The sequence below is a fragment of the Macrobrachium rosenbergii genome, chromosome 47, assembly GCF_040412425.1.
Source record: "Macrobrachium rosenbergii isolate ZJJX-2024 chromosome 47, ASM4041242v1, whole genome shotgun sequence".
Classification (NCBI taxonomy): domain Eukaryota; kingdom Metazoa; phylum Arthropoda; class Malacostraca; order Decapoda; family Palaemonidae; genus Macrobrachium; species Macrobrachium rosenbergii.
The window spans coordinates 48,501,830-48,518,730 of NC_089787.1; the positions used below are offsets into that span (position 1 = coordinate 48,501,830).

Genomic DNA, 16,901 nt, shown 5'->3' on the forward strand with positions numbered 1-16,901 from the left:
TTTTACCTTTCATTTATGTGTAAATATTTGTACTTTTATGGAATTACTGTCTGTTAATAATCTTTGGTAATTTTTTTGCAGGTAAGCCTCTAGCAGCAAAAATTCCTGTAAAACTTTGGTGAGTGTTGTTATTTAATGTTCAATCATTTTTTATCATTGTATAATTTAGAATTGGCCAGAGATGGATAGATTGCTTCTTTATTATTCTTCAAATGTAGGAATTTAACCGAGTGGTTTAGGTAAGCTACCCAATGACAAAAAAAAGTCATTTACATTTCAAAAGGGAGACATTTTAACAAGAGGGCCGCCTACAATTTTTTCTTACTCCTTGCCTGTAGAATTAACACTGCTCTTTTGCTTGGCATCTCTTATCTTATTACTTATGACTTGACCAGCAGCTTTTCTGATGTCAGTGCCTGTAAGTTTAAGAGTGGCTATAGCACTAATTTAAAGTTCAGCATCATGCAGTATGGCTTTCAGTTATGACATGTTTTGCTATTTGATTCTCTCTCTTTTGTGTAATCTCTTATCTGTTCTGTTCTTTGTAACCCTGCTGTACAAGTTAGAGACCTTTTAGTCTGGTCTTAAGATTATTTTTATATTCAGATAATAATAATAATAATAATAATAATAATAATAATAATAATAATAATAATAATAATAATAATAATAATAATTCAACAATGAAACAAGGCAGTAGTTGCAGAGGGGGAACTCAAGAAAGAAACAGAAGTGCTAATAGCAGCACTAGATCACGTTGTAAAAACAAGGTACAGTAAACTCCCATATAATTGGTATTTAAATAACCGTAACTCTCAAACAGCCGACACATTTTCCTGTCAGCTGCCATTAGAGAGAGAGAGAGAAAGAGAGAGAGGGAGAGAGAGAGTCTGAAGTTGTGGATGGGGAGCCTCTCCATCTCATCTGCTACCTCCTCTCTTTCCTGCTCCAGAACGTCTGCCTGAATGGAGGGAAAAGAGGAACGGTAAAGTTGCCTTCCTTCTTTTGTTCTTCCTCTGAAGGACTGGGAGCCCTGGTGAAATTTCTGTTGAAAAGGTTTTCTACTAGCCATAGCCTGTCTTCCTTGCTTCATGGCCTTTCCTTCAATGTAAAACACTTGAGGGCATGGTGATTGGTTTCTCTTGAATTCGTCCTGGACTTCACAGCGAAGAGTCAGAATCCATCAGTCCCTGATGCCAGGTTTGAATCTTTCTCAAGCCCCTCCCTAGATGACTTTGTAGGTATTGATCTGGACAAGATGCTACTGTGTCCTCTTAGGGTTTTGCACCACTACCTATAGAGGACTCTTCATTAGTACTGGCAGGGCCAAGAAAGAGGTGTTTAAGAACATGATTTCATTCTGGCTCCATGATACAATCAAGTGGGTGTTTGACTCATCCAATGAGTAGGACGTGTGTACAGTTCGGGCGAGAGCTCAAGAAGTTAAGGGCATCACCGTGACTATATCATTCAGAAGAAACCAGTCCTTTCAGCAGGTGTTACACACGAGTTTGGTTAGGGCAGATTGTGTTCGCCTCCTTTTACCTGTGAACATTGCCCATAAGTCCTTGGACACATTTTCTTTGAGTACTGTGATTGCTGCTCAAGTTGTATTGCTAGCCCAGCTCTCCTAAGGGGACAGGTAGCACCTTGTCTAAGGTATTCAGTGAGCAACAGAGTGTGGGAGTGACTGATCCCCCTTTTTCCCCTTAGCTTCTCTCACTTAGGGAAGCAAGTTGAAGTGCTGGCTGACTACATACTGGACTGGACTGACCAGCTGTGCAGGTAAGTTTAGGTTTTTTTGAAAAAGCCTCCTTCTGCTGCTAGGCCAACTGCAGACATATCTCTTTCTCCAATGTTGTCCGATAAGAGGAGTCAAATAAGGATGTCGAAGAGGATTCGACTCCTGCTTATGGGGCGCTCCTTTGTTTTTTACTACAGAGTTTCCCTGCCTTTTTCTCACCAGCGGCCCCATCTTCTCCGGCATCCATCGTTTTGATGAGTAATCAACCTATTGAACACTCCAGGTTGCCTAAGATGATGCTCTCTACTTCCACTTGGAAGGCTCTCAGCGAAGTAGATGCTTGGCTCTCGGTCAAGAGAGAGCAAGGGAAGGCTTCTTTTAGCTTTCCTCCTGCAAATCTTTCGCATAGAAGGTATTCTACTTATGCCACTGGAGAAGCCCCATCCCTGGGAGCTGCTGCCTCCTTCCAGGGGACTTCTCTGGCTTGATTGATTCTTCTAGGAGATCGGCTTTTTCATCTGCTAAAGTGATGTTTTCTTCAGCAGGAGTGATCATATATTTCGAACCCTCTTCAAGGTGTTTGAGGTAATTAGTGGTGGGTGCCTTGGCACAGAAAATACAGGACTGTTCCTCTCTTCCCAAGGACTCTGTCTCAGACGCTAAGGGTGTTCTCTCTTGCATCGATAAAGGAGTTAGAGATAGCTCTAGGGAACTAGCCTCTCTTTTTATGTTGGGTGTTCTATAAAAGAGAGTTATGGTGTTCATATACCACCAAAGGAGTGACTACAGCACAGAAGTCTGCTTTTTTTTTCTCCCTTGGTGAAGGATTTTCTGTTCCCACAGTCGACAGTTAATGACATTGTGTCTCATCTACACAAAAAATCGACCCAGGACCTTCTGTCTCAGTCAGTGAGACGTCCTAAGGATCCTCCTTCGTTTGGTGGGAAGTCAGCCTCTCCTCTACAGTCTCATCCCTTTCATGGTGGGAGAACAAGATCTTCCAGACCATGTTCCAATGTTGACTTTTTGTCACGAACAGTCAAGAAGTTCACACCGAGATCCTCATGAAGAAAATGAAGACCTAGACTTCCTTGCTGCAGTGGGTGCCAGGCTCCAACTGTTCTGGGAAAAATGGAGCGAAATGGGAGCAGAACAATGGATTACTGTATTCAAGTCCTCAATGAGGGCTACGCTATATCCGTTCAGGGAAAAACCTCCTTTAATCAGGAAGCCTATATCGTCTGGACCGCCTACTCCTTAGGCTCAGAGAAGTTTGTGGCCCTCTCAGAGGAAGTTTCCGCCCTTCTCGACAAGAAGGCTGTAGAGATAGTCGAGGATGTAGATTCAGAGGGATTCTACAATCTTCTCTTCGTGGTTCCCAAATCATTGGAAGGATGGAGACCGGTCCTGGACATAAGTGTGCTGAATGTCTTCGTTCAGAAGACAAAGTTCAGAATGGAGACCAATCATTCCATTCTTGCATCCATTCATCAAGGAGACTGGATGGTCTCAATAGATGTGCAGAATGCGTACTTTCACATCCCTGTTCATCCGGATTAGAGGAAGTTCCTCAGATTTGTTTTCCAGGACCGAGTCTTTCAGTTTCAAGCCCTATGTTTTGGGTTATCGACGGCCCTTCAGGTTTTTACTTGTGTTCTCGCTCCCCTGGCAGGATGGCTCCATCTCAGGGGCATCAACATTGCTCTCTACCTAGATGGTTGGCAAGACCCTTTGCCTGGTCAGTAATCTAGGTTTGCTCATTAACCATCAGAAATCCCAACTGGCTCCTTCTCAGGAGATAGTTTATTTGGGTATGACGCTGAGCTCTCTAGCTTTTCGGGCTTTTCCATCCCCAAAGAGAGTGGAATCTTGTCTGAAAACTGTAGACGAGTTTCTCTCTCTCTCCAGACTTGCTCTGCCAACAGATGGATGAGTCTTGTAGGAACTCTAGCCTCCATAGAGCAATTTGTATCCCTGGAAGACTACACATGAGAGTTTTTCAGTTTTTTCTTTGAGCCAGCTGGGACAGGAAATGGCACCCATACTCGTTCATGTTCCCTGTAACTCCTGAAATAAAGAAGCACCTGCTATGGTGGAAGTCAAAAGACAGGCTGCTGGAAGGGAAGCATCACATAAATGTGAAAGAGTTAAAGGCAATTCATCTGGGATTGCAAGCCTTTGCCTTGGAAGTTTCTGGGAAGACCCATAGCAGTCCATTTTGACAATACCACACTTTGCGAGGCAGCAAGGGATCTTCTACTTTGGGCAAACCAGAATCGGACAAAATTAGTAATGAGACTTCGTCCAGGGCAGACTGAATGTCCTGGCAGACCAGCTAAGCAGCCATGATCAAGTAATTCCCATGGAGTGGACTTTAGATCCACAGGTTTGCCTGGATCTTTAGAGACTGTGGGGAACTCCAACTTTGGATCTCTTCGCAACTTCCAAAAATCATTGTCTACCTCTTTTTTGTTCACCAGTTCCAGATCCCTTGGCATGGGCGACGGATGCCTTGTTACAGGAGTGGTCAAACAAAGGTCTGTATGCCTTCCCACCATTCGGGATGATATAAGAAGTCCTGAACAAGTTCTGGTCACGCCAAAATGTTTCAATGACACTAATAGCCCTATTCTGGCTCTAAGGGAGTGGTTCCTGGATCTTCTGGAGACATTGGTAGACTTTCCAAGGCTTCTACCACAAAAACACAATCTGCTCAGACAACCCCATTTCAGACAGTTCCATCTAGGGTTGTCAAATCTAGCACTAACAGGTTACAGACTGTCAAGAAATTGGGATATAAGAAGTCCTGAACAAGTTCTGGTCACGCCAAAATGTTTCAATGACACTAATAGCCCTATTCTGCAAGGGAATGGTTCCTGGATCTTCTGGAGACATTGGTAGACTTTCCAAGGCTTCTACCACAAAAACACTTCAGACAGTTCCATCTAGGGTTGTCAAATCTAGCACTGACAGGTTACAGACTGTCAAGAAATTACTCAGAGCTAAGGGATTTTCAAAGGCAGTTGCAGACTCTATTGCGAGATGCAAACGCCAGTCATCCGCTAACATCTGTTAACATAAGTGGTCCATACTCCACACTTGATGCAGAACTAAGATGTCTTTAACAGAAATTGCTGATTTCCTGTTGTATCTGAGGACCACCAGAGGTTTGTCCCTGTGTACAATTAAAGGTTACAGGTCCATGCTTAGCTCGGTGTTCTGACATAGGGGCCTGTACCTTTCTGCCAACCAGGATATTTCCAATCTTATTAGATCATTCGATACGTGTAAGATGGGATTCGCAACCAGTATCTTGGAACCTAGATGTGGTTCTAAAATGGCTCTCTACCCCTGCCTTTGAACCTCTTAATTCCACATCCCTTGGGAATCTTATGAAGAAGACGCTCTTCCTGGTAGCCTTAGCCACTGCTAAGAGAGTCAGTAAGATACAGGCGACTGACAAAAGAGTCGGGTTCGCTCAGGGAGATGTGATTTGCTCCTATACGCTGGGGTTTCTTGCAAAGAAAGAGACTCCTAAACCTTGGCCTCGTTCTTTTTGTATAAAGAATTTAGTGGAAGTGCTTGGTTCGGAGGATGAAGAGAGAGTGCTTTGTCCAGTAAGGGCTTTGAAGTTTTACCTGCGTAGGACTGAGAGAATAAGGGGTCCTGCCAGTAACTTACGGTGTTCGGTCAAAGACCCTTTGCGGCCCTTACAAAGAATTCCCTTTCTTTCCTTCTAAGGGACCTCATTCGTGAAGCACATTCTCAGATTGAAGAAGAACTTCTTCCTATTCTTAAAGTTAGACTCACAACATTAGAGCTGTAGCTGCGTCATTAGCTTTTAAGTACAATCTCTCCCTCTCTTCCATCCTCCAAACAACTTATTGGAAATGCAAGTCAGCGTTTGCTTCCCTGTACTTAAAAGAAGTGGAAACCATTTTTGATAATTGCACTACCCTAAGTCTGTTATCGGTGGCTGGCACGGTATTGGGGGAGGCAGGGTAGGAAGTGTCCCTTCCAACCTAATTCTCTTTGTCTTGACATAGAGTGTTGAGTTTTTTTGGGAGTTTTGTGTTTTTTAATGGATGGGTGATGGTGGTTTAATTTTTGGTGTAGGTAATAAGTGTGGTTTATCTGGTTGTCTTTTTGATGGTACTGCACCCAGGGGAGGGGCAAATTTTGGATGCTTTACTAGCAATCGGAATGGTCCTTCACTTACAGCTCCCACTTATGTAGCAGGCAACTCTTGGCTTTAGTACTGCGCCACTGCGGTTAAGATGAGCGCCAACCAGAGACAGTACCTTAGCAGCAACAGGTAAGGATACAAGTATTGTCTTAATACAGTACCAGCAAATTTTTTGTATTCTCAAATTCATTACATCTACTAATGTTTTGGGGTAGAAGATGTCCATGCATCCCACCTCCTGTCAGTGTGGGAATCAGCTATGTAACTATGTAACTACTTAGTAAGTTACTTATATAAAAATGACATTTTTTTTTAATAAGATAAAGTTTTATAGATACTTACCAAGTAATTACAGAATGAGAGCCCACCCTCCTCCCCTTGCATGGTCATTTAGGCACAAACAAAATGAAGTGCTTAGCTGAGTTGTTCCTCTCTTTCCCAAAAGTGGGCGGGACTATCTACCAACACCAAAACAAAAGAATCACTACTGTGAATTTTCAAATTTTAGCTGCTGAACTACAGTATTTAGAAACTATAGCTTTGTAATTACTTGGTAAGTATATATAAAACTTTATTTCATTATAAAAATGTCATTTTTACCAACGTGGAAACCTGAAGTTGGTTACATAACATCCCACTCTGTTACCCCTCTCACCTGGTATTTGAACAGAAAGGCAAAGTGGAGTGCAGACCTACAAGTGGCCAGGGCTTCCTCCTACCTGTTAATAGTTAACTACCTTGTCAGTAAGTTTTTAACGGCCATTCCAGCTCATGTTTGCAAGTTTACAGTATCCTAATGTTAAGAACTTCAGATTTGTATGCCACAACTCAATTCGTCCCCAAGGACGTTCATCTTGCCCCAGATGAAGAGGGTCACAACACTGGTCCTGTTGTTTTGTGCCCACAAAAGGAAATCCTTGGCTGCTTTGTAGAGTGAAAATGAATTGAGTCCCTCCTTGGTCCCTGATGTAGGCCAGAGCAGTCATGCTGTCCGAATGGACTGCAACTGTTCTGTTGAAGGTTTCCGCTGCAAAGCACTGAAGGGCTAGATGTACTGCCTTCAACTCTTTTTCATTGATGTGAAGGTTTCTTTCGGCTGGAGACCACGTCCCTGAAACCTCCATACCAATGAGGAGGGCCCCGCAACCCAGATCTGAAACAAGGTAATGCTGTATGCTCACTGACATTAGGTTTCATAGCAAAGAATGAGGACCCTGCTAAGAAAAGAACGAGGACCCTGCTAACCCCTGGCCATGTTTGTTTTCAGTCAAGAGTTTGTCTGAGATCCTGGGCCCAGCGGATCAGGAGAGAGTCCTCTGCCCGTAAGAGCCTTACAAGAATACCAAGAGAGAACCAAGAGAATTAGAGGTTCCTCCTCAAATCTTGGGTGTTCAGTTAAAGACCCCAGTCACCCAGTATCCAAGAATGCTTTGACATTCTTTTTGAGACTGTGATTTCCGAATGACACTCTGGGGTTCAGGACAATTCCCTACCTTTATGTAAATTCAAGGCTCATGAAATAGAGCAGTGGCTACATCTTTGGCCTTCAGACATAATATGTCTCTTTCTTCAATCTTGCAATCAACACACTGGAGATGGAAGTCAGTTTTCGCTATGTTCTACCTGCGCGATATCGAAACAGTGTATGAAAAATGCAGCACACTAGGCCCGTTCTTCACAGCTGGTGTGGTATTGGGGGATGAAGGATAGGAGGAATGTCTTCATTTTCCTCTGCCCACTCTCCATGAACAAGGATTGGGAAGTCTGGGGGCCACTGTTTGTTGTGAGTGCCATCAGTCTGGTTTTTTTATGGTTCTGGTTGATTTTTAAATTTTTTTAATTCGTAGGTTAAACATTTTTTATCTGGTCATATTTTGTTGCACTACACCCAGGGCATACTACGCCCAGGGCAAGGGGACACACACATTTTATTTGTGTGTTCTGTTGATTGTAAGCTTTGGCAACCTGCAATATACTCCTACATTGCAAAGCACCCATCAACATAGAGTGACTCTTAGCTCTACCACCATGCCACTACAGGTCGAGAGGAGCTCTGACCAGAGTTAGTACTGTACCCATCTGCAGTAACTCCCTCACCAGGTAAGGTAAGGTGAGCATTTCACGATGCTAGCTAATTTTCTATTTCAAATTCTTCTCAGTTCATCCTGCTTCAAGAAAGTACATCAGGTTTGTGTTTCAGGGCAAGGTTTTCTGGTTTCGGGGTCTGTGCTTCAGTCTCTTGATGGCCCCTCAAGTGTTTACCAGGGTATTAGCCCCCCTCGCAAAGTGGCTTCGTCTGATGGGGATAAAGATCTCTCTATACCCCGATGACTGGTTACTATGTTCTCGCTCAGAAGTTCAAAGTACAGAGGACATTTGCAGAACTCTTCTCCTGGCCCAGGACTTGGGTCTCCTCATCAATCGAGACAAGTCTCTCCTGACTCCTTCTCAAGAGATTCCTTATTTAGGAATGATGATCAGCTCTTGGGATTTTCGGGTTTTCCCAGTCCTGAAGAGAATAGAATAGTGTCTTCAGACAGTAAGCGAGTTTTTGGAACTGGATTCTTGCTCGGCCAATCAATGGATGAGCATTCTGGGTACCCTCCCGTCCGTGGAGAAGTTTGTCTCTCTGGGAAGACTACACCTAAGACCTCTTCAGTTCTTCCTAAGAGCCAGCTGGAACAGGAGGAAGTTCCTGGGCTCATTTGTGTTCCCGATAACTATGGAAATCAAAGAGGATCTTTGTTGGTGGAGTTCCAGGAAGAGGCTATCAGAAGGGAAATCTCTTCTCCCTGTGAGCCCCAGTCTAGAATTCTTTTCAGATGCTTCAATCCTAGGTTGAGGAGCTCTTTTAGGGTCAAAAGAAGTGTCAGGTACCTGGTCTCAAGAACAGCAAGACTGGCACATCAATGTGAAGAAATTACAGGCAATATTTCCAGGCCTACAGTGCTTTACCTTAGAAGTGCGCAGAAAGACTATAGCAGTGCATTCGGATAGCACGACTGCACTGGTGTACATCAAGAAGCGGGGGGAACTCACTCTTTCTCCCTGTATGAAACAGCGAGGGTTCTTCCTCTCTGGTTAAACCAGAACAACACGCAAGTGGTAACATGCTTTATCCAAGGGAAACTCAATGTTCTGGCAGACGAATTTAGCTGTCAGAAACAGGTCCTTCCCACGGAATGGACATTAGATCTGCTGGTTTGTCTGGATATGTGGAAGCTCTGGGGGAAACCCATGATAGATCTATTTGCGTCCTCCAGGAATCACCGACTTCCTCTCCTCTGCTTACCAGTGCCAGAGCCCTTAGGATGGGCAAGCGATGCAATGTTGCAGGACTGTTCGGGCAAAGATCTGTATGCCTTTCCCCCCATTCAGTTTGGTGAGACAAGTTCTTAACAAATTCCGGTCTCATCAAAACCTATCTATGATTTTGATACCCCCTTCTGGCCAGCAAAGGAGTTGTTCCTGGATCTGCTGGAACTTCTTGCAAACTTCCCGAGACTGCTTCCGCAGAAGCAACAACTTCTCAGGCAACCTCACTTCTGACGGTTTCACCAAAACCTGTCTTCTCTGGCCCTAACAGGATTCAAACTGTTAAGCGACTGCTCCGAAAGAAGGGCTTTTCAAGAGCAGCTGCAGATGCGATTGCTAAGTGCAGAAGACAGTCATCAGATAAAGTCTACCAGGCTAAGTGGTCCATCTCCAGGTCTTGGTGCAGACGAAATAACGTGTCCTCTTCTAGTACCTCTGTAACAGAAATAGCGGACTTTTTACTGTTCTTACACTCGACTAAAGATCTCTCCACTTCTACCATTAAGGGCTACAGAGCAATGCTTAGCTCGGTTTTCCGCCACAAAGGAACGGACTTTCTTGTTAAGTCTTTTGATACACGAAGCTTAAAGAAAAACCTTTGCTGTCCTGGAATTTAGACATAGTACTTAAGTGACTGGCCAGTTCATGTTTTGAGCCTATGCAGTCCATCTCTTTAAAGGATCTTACAAGAAAGACTCATTTTCTGGTCGCCTTGGCCACTGCCAAAAGTCCAGCGAGATCCATGCTTTGGACAAAATTGTCGGATTTTCCCATGGGAATGCAGTTTGCTCCTTTTCCCTAGGATTTTTAGCCAAGAACGAATCGCCATCGAATCCATGGCCTCATTCTTTTACGATTAAGAGCTTGTCTGAGATAGTAGGCCCATGTGAAGAAGAAAGAGTTCTCTGTCCGGTAAGGGCCCTTACGTTTTGTCTTCACAGAATGAAGACTATTCATGGTATTTCAAGGAATCTTTGGTGTTCTGTGAAATATCCCTCTTGGCCTCTGTCTAAGAATGCCCGGCATTATTTGTCAGGGACTTGATTTTGGAAGTTCATTCCGTGGTTAGCAAAGACTCTCTTTCCTCATGTAGGGTAAAGGTCCATGGGATAAGAGCTGTCACTACATCATTGGCATTTAAGTGCAATTTCTCCCTTGCGTTGATTGTGCAATCGATGTTTTGGAAGTGCAAGTCAGTGTTTGCATCTCATTATTTAAGGGAATATCGAAACGACCTATGATCGGTGCAGTACCTTGGGTCCGTTTTATGCGGCTGGCGTGGTGTTGTGGGAGGAAACGTAGAAAGCATTGTCCTTTCTTTAGTCTCTTCGCCTTTCTTAGGGTGGTGAGTTTTTGAGGAGCCTGGGAGTGTTATGTACATGGAGTACCCTCCAGTCCTTTAGTTTTTAACAGTTAGGTATTGGTGTTTTTAATTTTGTTTTGGTGGTTATGATGACTATATTTGTTCTGGTTATTTTGTGTGGTACTGCGCCTGGGCAGGGGCCATCTTGTATTCTTTGCTAGCCATCGGAATTCAGTCCATTGCTGCAAAGGACCCACTGTAGTAGTAGGCCCTCAAGGCTTTAGCGCTTTGCCTCTACTGGATAAGATGAGGCCCAACCAGAGGCAGTATTTACTTGTAGCAGCTCTCTTATCAGGTAAGGTTCAACAACATGGGTTCAATGTTAGCAAATTTCTATTCTCAAACTCATTACAGTACTATTAATGATGTTTTGGGGTAGATATGCCCAGCCTTCCCACCTCCATTCAATCTGGGAATCAGCTATGTAATTACTGGGGAAGTTACTTATATAAAAATGAAATTTTTATAATAAAATAAGGTTTTATATATACTTAGCCAGTAATTATATGATTGGAGCCCGCCCACCTCCCCTCGCTTGGACATAAGGGCATGAACAAATTGAAGCTCTCTGCTATGTTGTACTTATTCTTCCCTTGAAAGTGGGTGGGGCATGTCACCATAACCAAAACAAACTACTGTAGCGTGACCCGCAGTTTCAACATTTTAAGCTGCCAGTTAAAAGAAACTAATAGCTATGTAATTACTGGGTAAGTAGGCAGTCCCGGGTTATCTGCGTGATGATAAGCGAAAATCACTGATAACCAACAATCAGCTATTTCCGGTGCTTTTTCGGCGACTTTTGGCACTTATTGGCGCCGATAAGCCCTGAAAATCACCAATTTTCAGTTATTGGCACCTCTGTTAGGTATGTTTCGGCACCAGTACACGATTATTGGCGCCGATAAGCGGAAATTGGTGCATATCAGCGCTGAAAATTGCCAATTTTTGTCACTAGACAAGTACTGAAAAACCAGATCGCCAGTAATTGAGCCTACTGATCTGTATATATAAAACCTTATTGTATTATAAAAATGTCATTTTTATAATAAAATAAAGTTTTATATACTGTAAGTAACTTACCAAGTAATTACATAGCTATTAGTTTCATTTATTTGCAGTAGCTTAAATTCAGATTTCGCGGTAGCAACACCAATGTTCTGTGTAGGTGGCTAGTCTCTCCCCCTAACAAGATAGTTAGGAACGGCTTAGCAGAGAATCTTCAGTCTGATTCTGGGACGTCTGGTGTTAACATCAGGTGTCGGCAGCAGCTTTTCTTTTTCGCCAGTTTTTTAACTGGACTTCAGTGTTCAAGCTGAAAGTTGAGTAGCTTCAGCCAAAAACTTTCAGGATGAGTTTTTCCTTGTTTTGTTGTTACTAAATTAAGTCTGGAATATCAATTTTTCACTTTTACAGTGAAAAATTGCAGTTAATTGTTTAACTACAGTAAACCCCCCCGGATTTGCGGTCTCACGAGTCGCGGACTCACATACTGTATTCACAGATTTCTCTTTGGAACATAAGTACCCATTATCTGCGGAAAATTTGCCCATTCGCTGTATTTTTTACTGAGAAATGTTTACTTATTACTGTTTTTTCATCTCATTTTCATGACTGAAAGCACTTTTTGTGATAAAACTATTAAAATACTCATGTAATGTTCGAGTTACGATAATCCACCTTACGATCATTCCATTTTGCAAAGGGGTAAGCAATTAATACGATACAACAATATTATTTATAAAATATTTTTAAATTTTGCGCGGGCAGTGAGAGAGATCAAATCACAATAGACAACTTTTTCTGTCTCTTTATCCCATCTTTTAGTAAAAAAGTAAGAGAATGATAAAATTATTGTTAGTAACATTATACTCTTGCGTAAATGTGTACAGCCATAAACAACTGACCAAGAAACTGTTGTTTTGCATATAACCGAGTTGGATAACAACAGCTGTTTACCTGGTATTTCAACCATCGTACGCTAATAAACAGTTACCGTAGGGTATGGCACAAATGACGTTAAGTAGAATAGGACTGATATATTTTTACATAATACCCTTATTCGATATAGATAAAAGATTGTCAAGGAAATATACTGCTAAATTTAAGCTGCAAGTTGTAGCTGAAGCTGAGAAGACAATGTTCAAGCTGCTAATGACTATACTGTAAATTATTGTGCATCGGCAACATGGATGAAACTTGATTGTAATTAAAATTGGAAAGTATTTTCATCAAACTACTGTGCATGAAAGAACACATTACTGTTATTTTTACGCCGATATACAATAAATACGTAAAGTTCATATTATGATGAAATCAAGTGAAAATTGCGAACAGAATCTTGAATTTTTTTACACAGAACAAACGCCCATCTATTAACGAAAATAATAGATAAATTAATTTCACAAAGAGACATATTTTAGTTATATTTCAACTTAAAAACACTTCGTATAATGAAAAATAACCTTGCCCCTTATAAAAAAAGTATCCAGACTCTAGAGATACATTTACACAACCTTGCCCCTTATAAATAGAGTATCTAGACTCTAGAGATACATTTACCCTAACTAGAAGCAAGAAAAGCGCTCAGAACTGAGTTAAATGCGGCAAAATAAACAACGCGTAAACATTTCCAAACCAAAACATTAATCGCTATCAACGCAGTTTTTAATACAAAAGCAATATAAGAATATATACAATACTATTGGATACAGTGAATTAAGGCATAACATTTTAGAAGATCCATGGAAAAGATGCATATTTGTTATGTTGACATTTGTATAATATATGTGAATACAGAGTAGAGTGTAATGTAGGCTACGCTACTGCGTATGTATACAGTGACATTAATAATTACCATACCGTGCATATAAAGAGTATATTTTATAGTGTGGGCTAGGCTACCATGTATGTATACAGTACCTGGTGCCGAATACCCTAGTGTAGGCTAGGCTATGTTTGAGATGCGTTTTGGCGTTTCTTTCGTTTTTTCCAACAAACGGTGGTTTTTTTGGAACCTAACCCCATCGTAAGTAGGATAATACCTGTATAAGCATTTTAAGTTTGTTTTGTGTGTGTTTGAACTATCGAAATAGGCAGTTATAAGCATTTTTAGAGGGGTTTTAAGTATTCGTGGAATTGAGTTATTGTGGGGGGTAGCGGTACGCATCCCCACGAGTACCAGGGGCCAATTGTATTTCTTTTGGCAGTGTTATCCTAAAACATGTGTTATGACCCTATACCCAGGTAAGATAGGGTCATAATGTCTTACTGAATCTGTTTTATGAACAGTGTCATATTATCTTACATCACTAAGATTCTCTGGTAGCGATGGCCTGGCGTTGGGTCAGCACATTCCTTCACTCTCGTCAACTCCTCTCAATGAATCAATCCTCAAACAAAGGCCTACTGGAATTAAACACCCAGATACAAAACTAGACTTTATTTGTAAATTTAACAAATGTATTTCAGCAAAAGCTATGGTCATGAAATGTAGTGACTCACACCCCATATAAATGGGAATCATAACTACAGGAAATTCTGATTCACAATCAATCAGATTAATGATTCTAAATCAACCAATACTAGTGACTAACACCCTGGTCACCAGACAAAGTAAAAAGTCATAATTATTCTAGACCAAAGTAAATGTCATAGAGTATGTAAAGAACACCACTTCCAAAATATTCATCCTCACAGGACGAACCCAGAATTCCTGTTGAAAGGAACATATCATATATTAAAACCTGAAATGGTGTTTAACAGAAAGACATTTAAGACAAAACAAAAAAAATGCATAATGGAGAACAGAATGGGAAAATGCATAATGGAGAAATAGTGGAGTTTCACTGCGACACAAACTGGGCATTTCTACATAATGTCTGGGGGAAAAATATAAGTGTTAATGAGTTATCTTACTCACTTCTATGGCTTCAAATAACGTATCTCACATTGGTGGTTCTTAAACACAGCACAAAGCGAATCACACCCAGCTGCAAATCAAAGTCCATAGCTATTGTATGTTCCTCTCATAATATACCATTAGAGAGTGCACACACGTACACACTCACTTAATAACTCCTCCCCGGAAGCGTGACGACACCGGTTCAATGTTTGAAGGATCACAACGCTTCCACCCATCTGTCACATGATCAGAGGTCACAAATGAACGTCAGATACCTGCTGTATCTAACTGTGGAAACCTCCAATGTCAACGCAAATGCACCTGCACTGGATGTGCTTTTGACAGGCCAGCACATATTTCGTCCAAAAACTTAATGCATATGTAAAACCTGAAATTAGCAGCAAATTGAATGAAAACTTACTTTTTTTTATAGAATACTAACCAGTTTACTGTTTGCTAACAAACTACTGTAGCTAGCAGATCCTGACACTAAAAGGATAAAAATGTACTTAACATGTACAAGGAATGCAATACAATAAATGCAAACGTAAGACTATCATAACAGTAACAGTTATTCTTCCTCTTTGACCAAGGAGGGAAGTGTTATACGTGTAAATCACATAATAAATGAATGAAAGGTGAGATAAAAAAAAAATTCAAAGAAAAAGATAATAATTACCTTAAATATCTGTAGATTTTAATATAATACTGAACTCTGTTGCATGTGCACCAATAATGGAATGCGATTATTAGATCTGACCACAAACATATGCAGTACTGTCTGTGGAATGTCGCTTTCTTTCTTTAAAGAGGAACTGAAGCATCTTTGGTAATTTTGTGGCAAATTTTAATTAAGGGGTTTGTCCAAGAGATATTTTGTGATCATGCATTTCACAAGCATTCCATATCTTGGTCTTATTTACTTGTATGTAATTTTCATAATTTTTCTAATGGATACACCACCAATATCAAGAAAATTCATTTGTACTCACCATCAATTTGTTAGTGATTACATCAAGTTTTAAACTTTTCTTCGTGTTAGTTTATTTTTAAGCTTAGTAAATCCAGATCATTTAGGAGCAACATTCTTTATTAATGAGTTTTAATGGAAATTATTCCTGGCAAGGAATTCATAAATTCTTGTGGCATCATGATATTAGGAACATGCTGTGCAACAACTCTAGTAAAAAGGTTTAAGTTTTTTTGCTTACCAGTGTCTTTACCATCATCTTGTGCCCAGCTTAATACAGATTGTTGCCACGCCTTAGGATTAAGGGATTTTAAGCACTGGTTCATTGAAACACTGCTGTCAAGCCCAACTGTGTAGTAGTTTCCTTTTGCTCCACAAAGGAATGCTGTTGCAGTTGCTGCACTGTCAGGCACCTGTCTGTCTGCATTATATACCTGGAAAAAATTTGTTGGAAAGTGGCCTGCTTAGTATTTGAGCATTCAGATGTATTCAAGGAATTAGTAGCTTTATTTGCTTTTGACGTGCATGGAGGGGAATACAGTATTTCTTTCAAATATGATAACTTAAGCAATTTTCTTCACCCTGAGATGTGATATAAATTTTTTATTTACACTTAGATTCCTATGTTGTAACTACCCATCAAATTTTTCGTGTCATTTTTGTCTCAGTTATTGGAATGAGAGAAAGAATGTAGATCTATTAATTAGCAGTATAAATCAGATCTAATGATGCTGACATTAGATGCAATAGTGTACTAGTAGTATTTTACCTTATTCATAGATGTGGTATTGTACTAATAGTGCAGACAGTAATCTCCATTAGAAAATAATTTCAAATGGTAGACATTATGATAAATCCTGTTCTTATTTTATGAGTACTAATAATGGAACAGATGCTTACTTTTACAAGAGACATATGTGGAAATTTTTCCCAGCTCAAATACCCTTCTTCTCCTGAGTGTCCATATCTTTGTTGCCCTTTGAATATTCTTCCTGCAACTGATGGTGTGATGCCCATTCCATCTCCCACAAAGAGAACAACCTGTAAATGAATTTTTTTTGTATATTAAATAGAGAAGAATAAATTTGTCTGTATATAACTGTGACTAATTATTGGTTCTATATGGGTTGGCTTTTGGTACCTAGTTGTTCCTAAATTATTTCCAACAGTCATGTCTTTTCTTTCATAAGGTCATTACCATGCAATTTTATAGAATTTCCAAGTGTGACCAAAGTTTGGAATGCCTCCTTGTTATGCAGTTGAATCATTGGAATTCAGAAATTCAAATTAGATGCAATTGCTGTTTTTATTGAGTAGGCCTACATGAATCTCATTCCATATCTTGTTTTATCATGTGAGCTTTCCTTTGCTATCTTCTCCATATTGTATGTTCTCTATTTCTATATTTTTCCTTACTGTGCT

The 16,901-nt window shown here is 40.7% G+C and overlaps 2 protein-coding genes across 3 annotated transcripts in view; one reads left to right on the forward strand and one right to left on the reverse strand.

The window, feature by feature from the left end:
• LOC136830834 (DNA-binding protein SMUBP-2-like) overlaps positions 1-16,901 on the forward strand; it is a 713,243-nt gene that overhangs the window by 421,716 nt on the left and 274,626 nt on the right. The gene's annotated exons all lie outside the window — the stretch shown is intronic.
• LOC136830835 (alkaline phosphatase-like) overlaps positions 1-16,901 on the reverse strand; it is a 177,998-nt gene that overhangs the window by 78,777 nt on the left and 82,320 nt on the right. Inside the window, exons 4-5 of the mRNA XM_067090813.1 lie at positions 16,380-16,520; positions 15,721-15,913 (exon numbers count right to left, since the gene is read on the reverse strand). Of these exons, the coding sequence (XP_066946914.1) occupies positions 15,721-15,913; positions 16,380-16,520 (334 nt within the window). The remainder of the gene's footprint in view (positions 1-15,720; positions 15,914-16,379; positions 16,521-16,901) is intronic.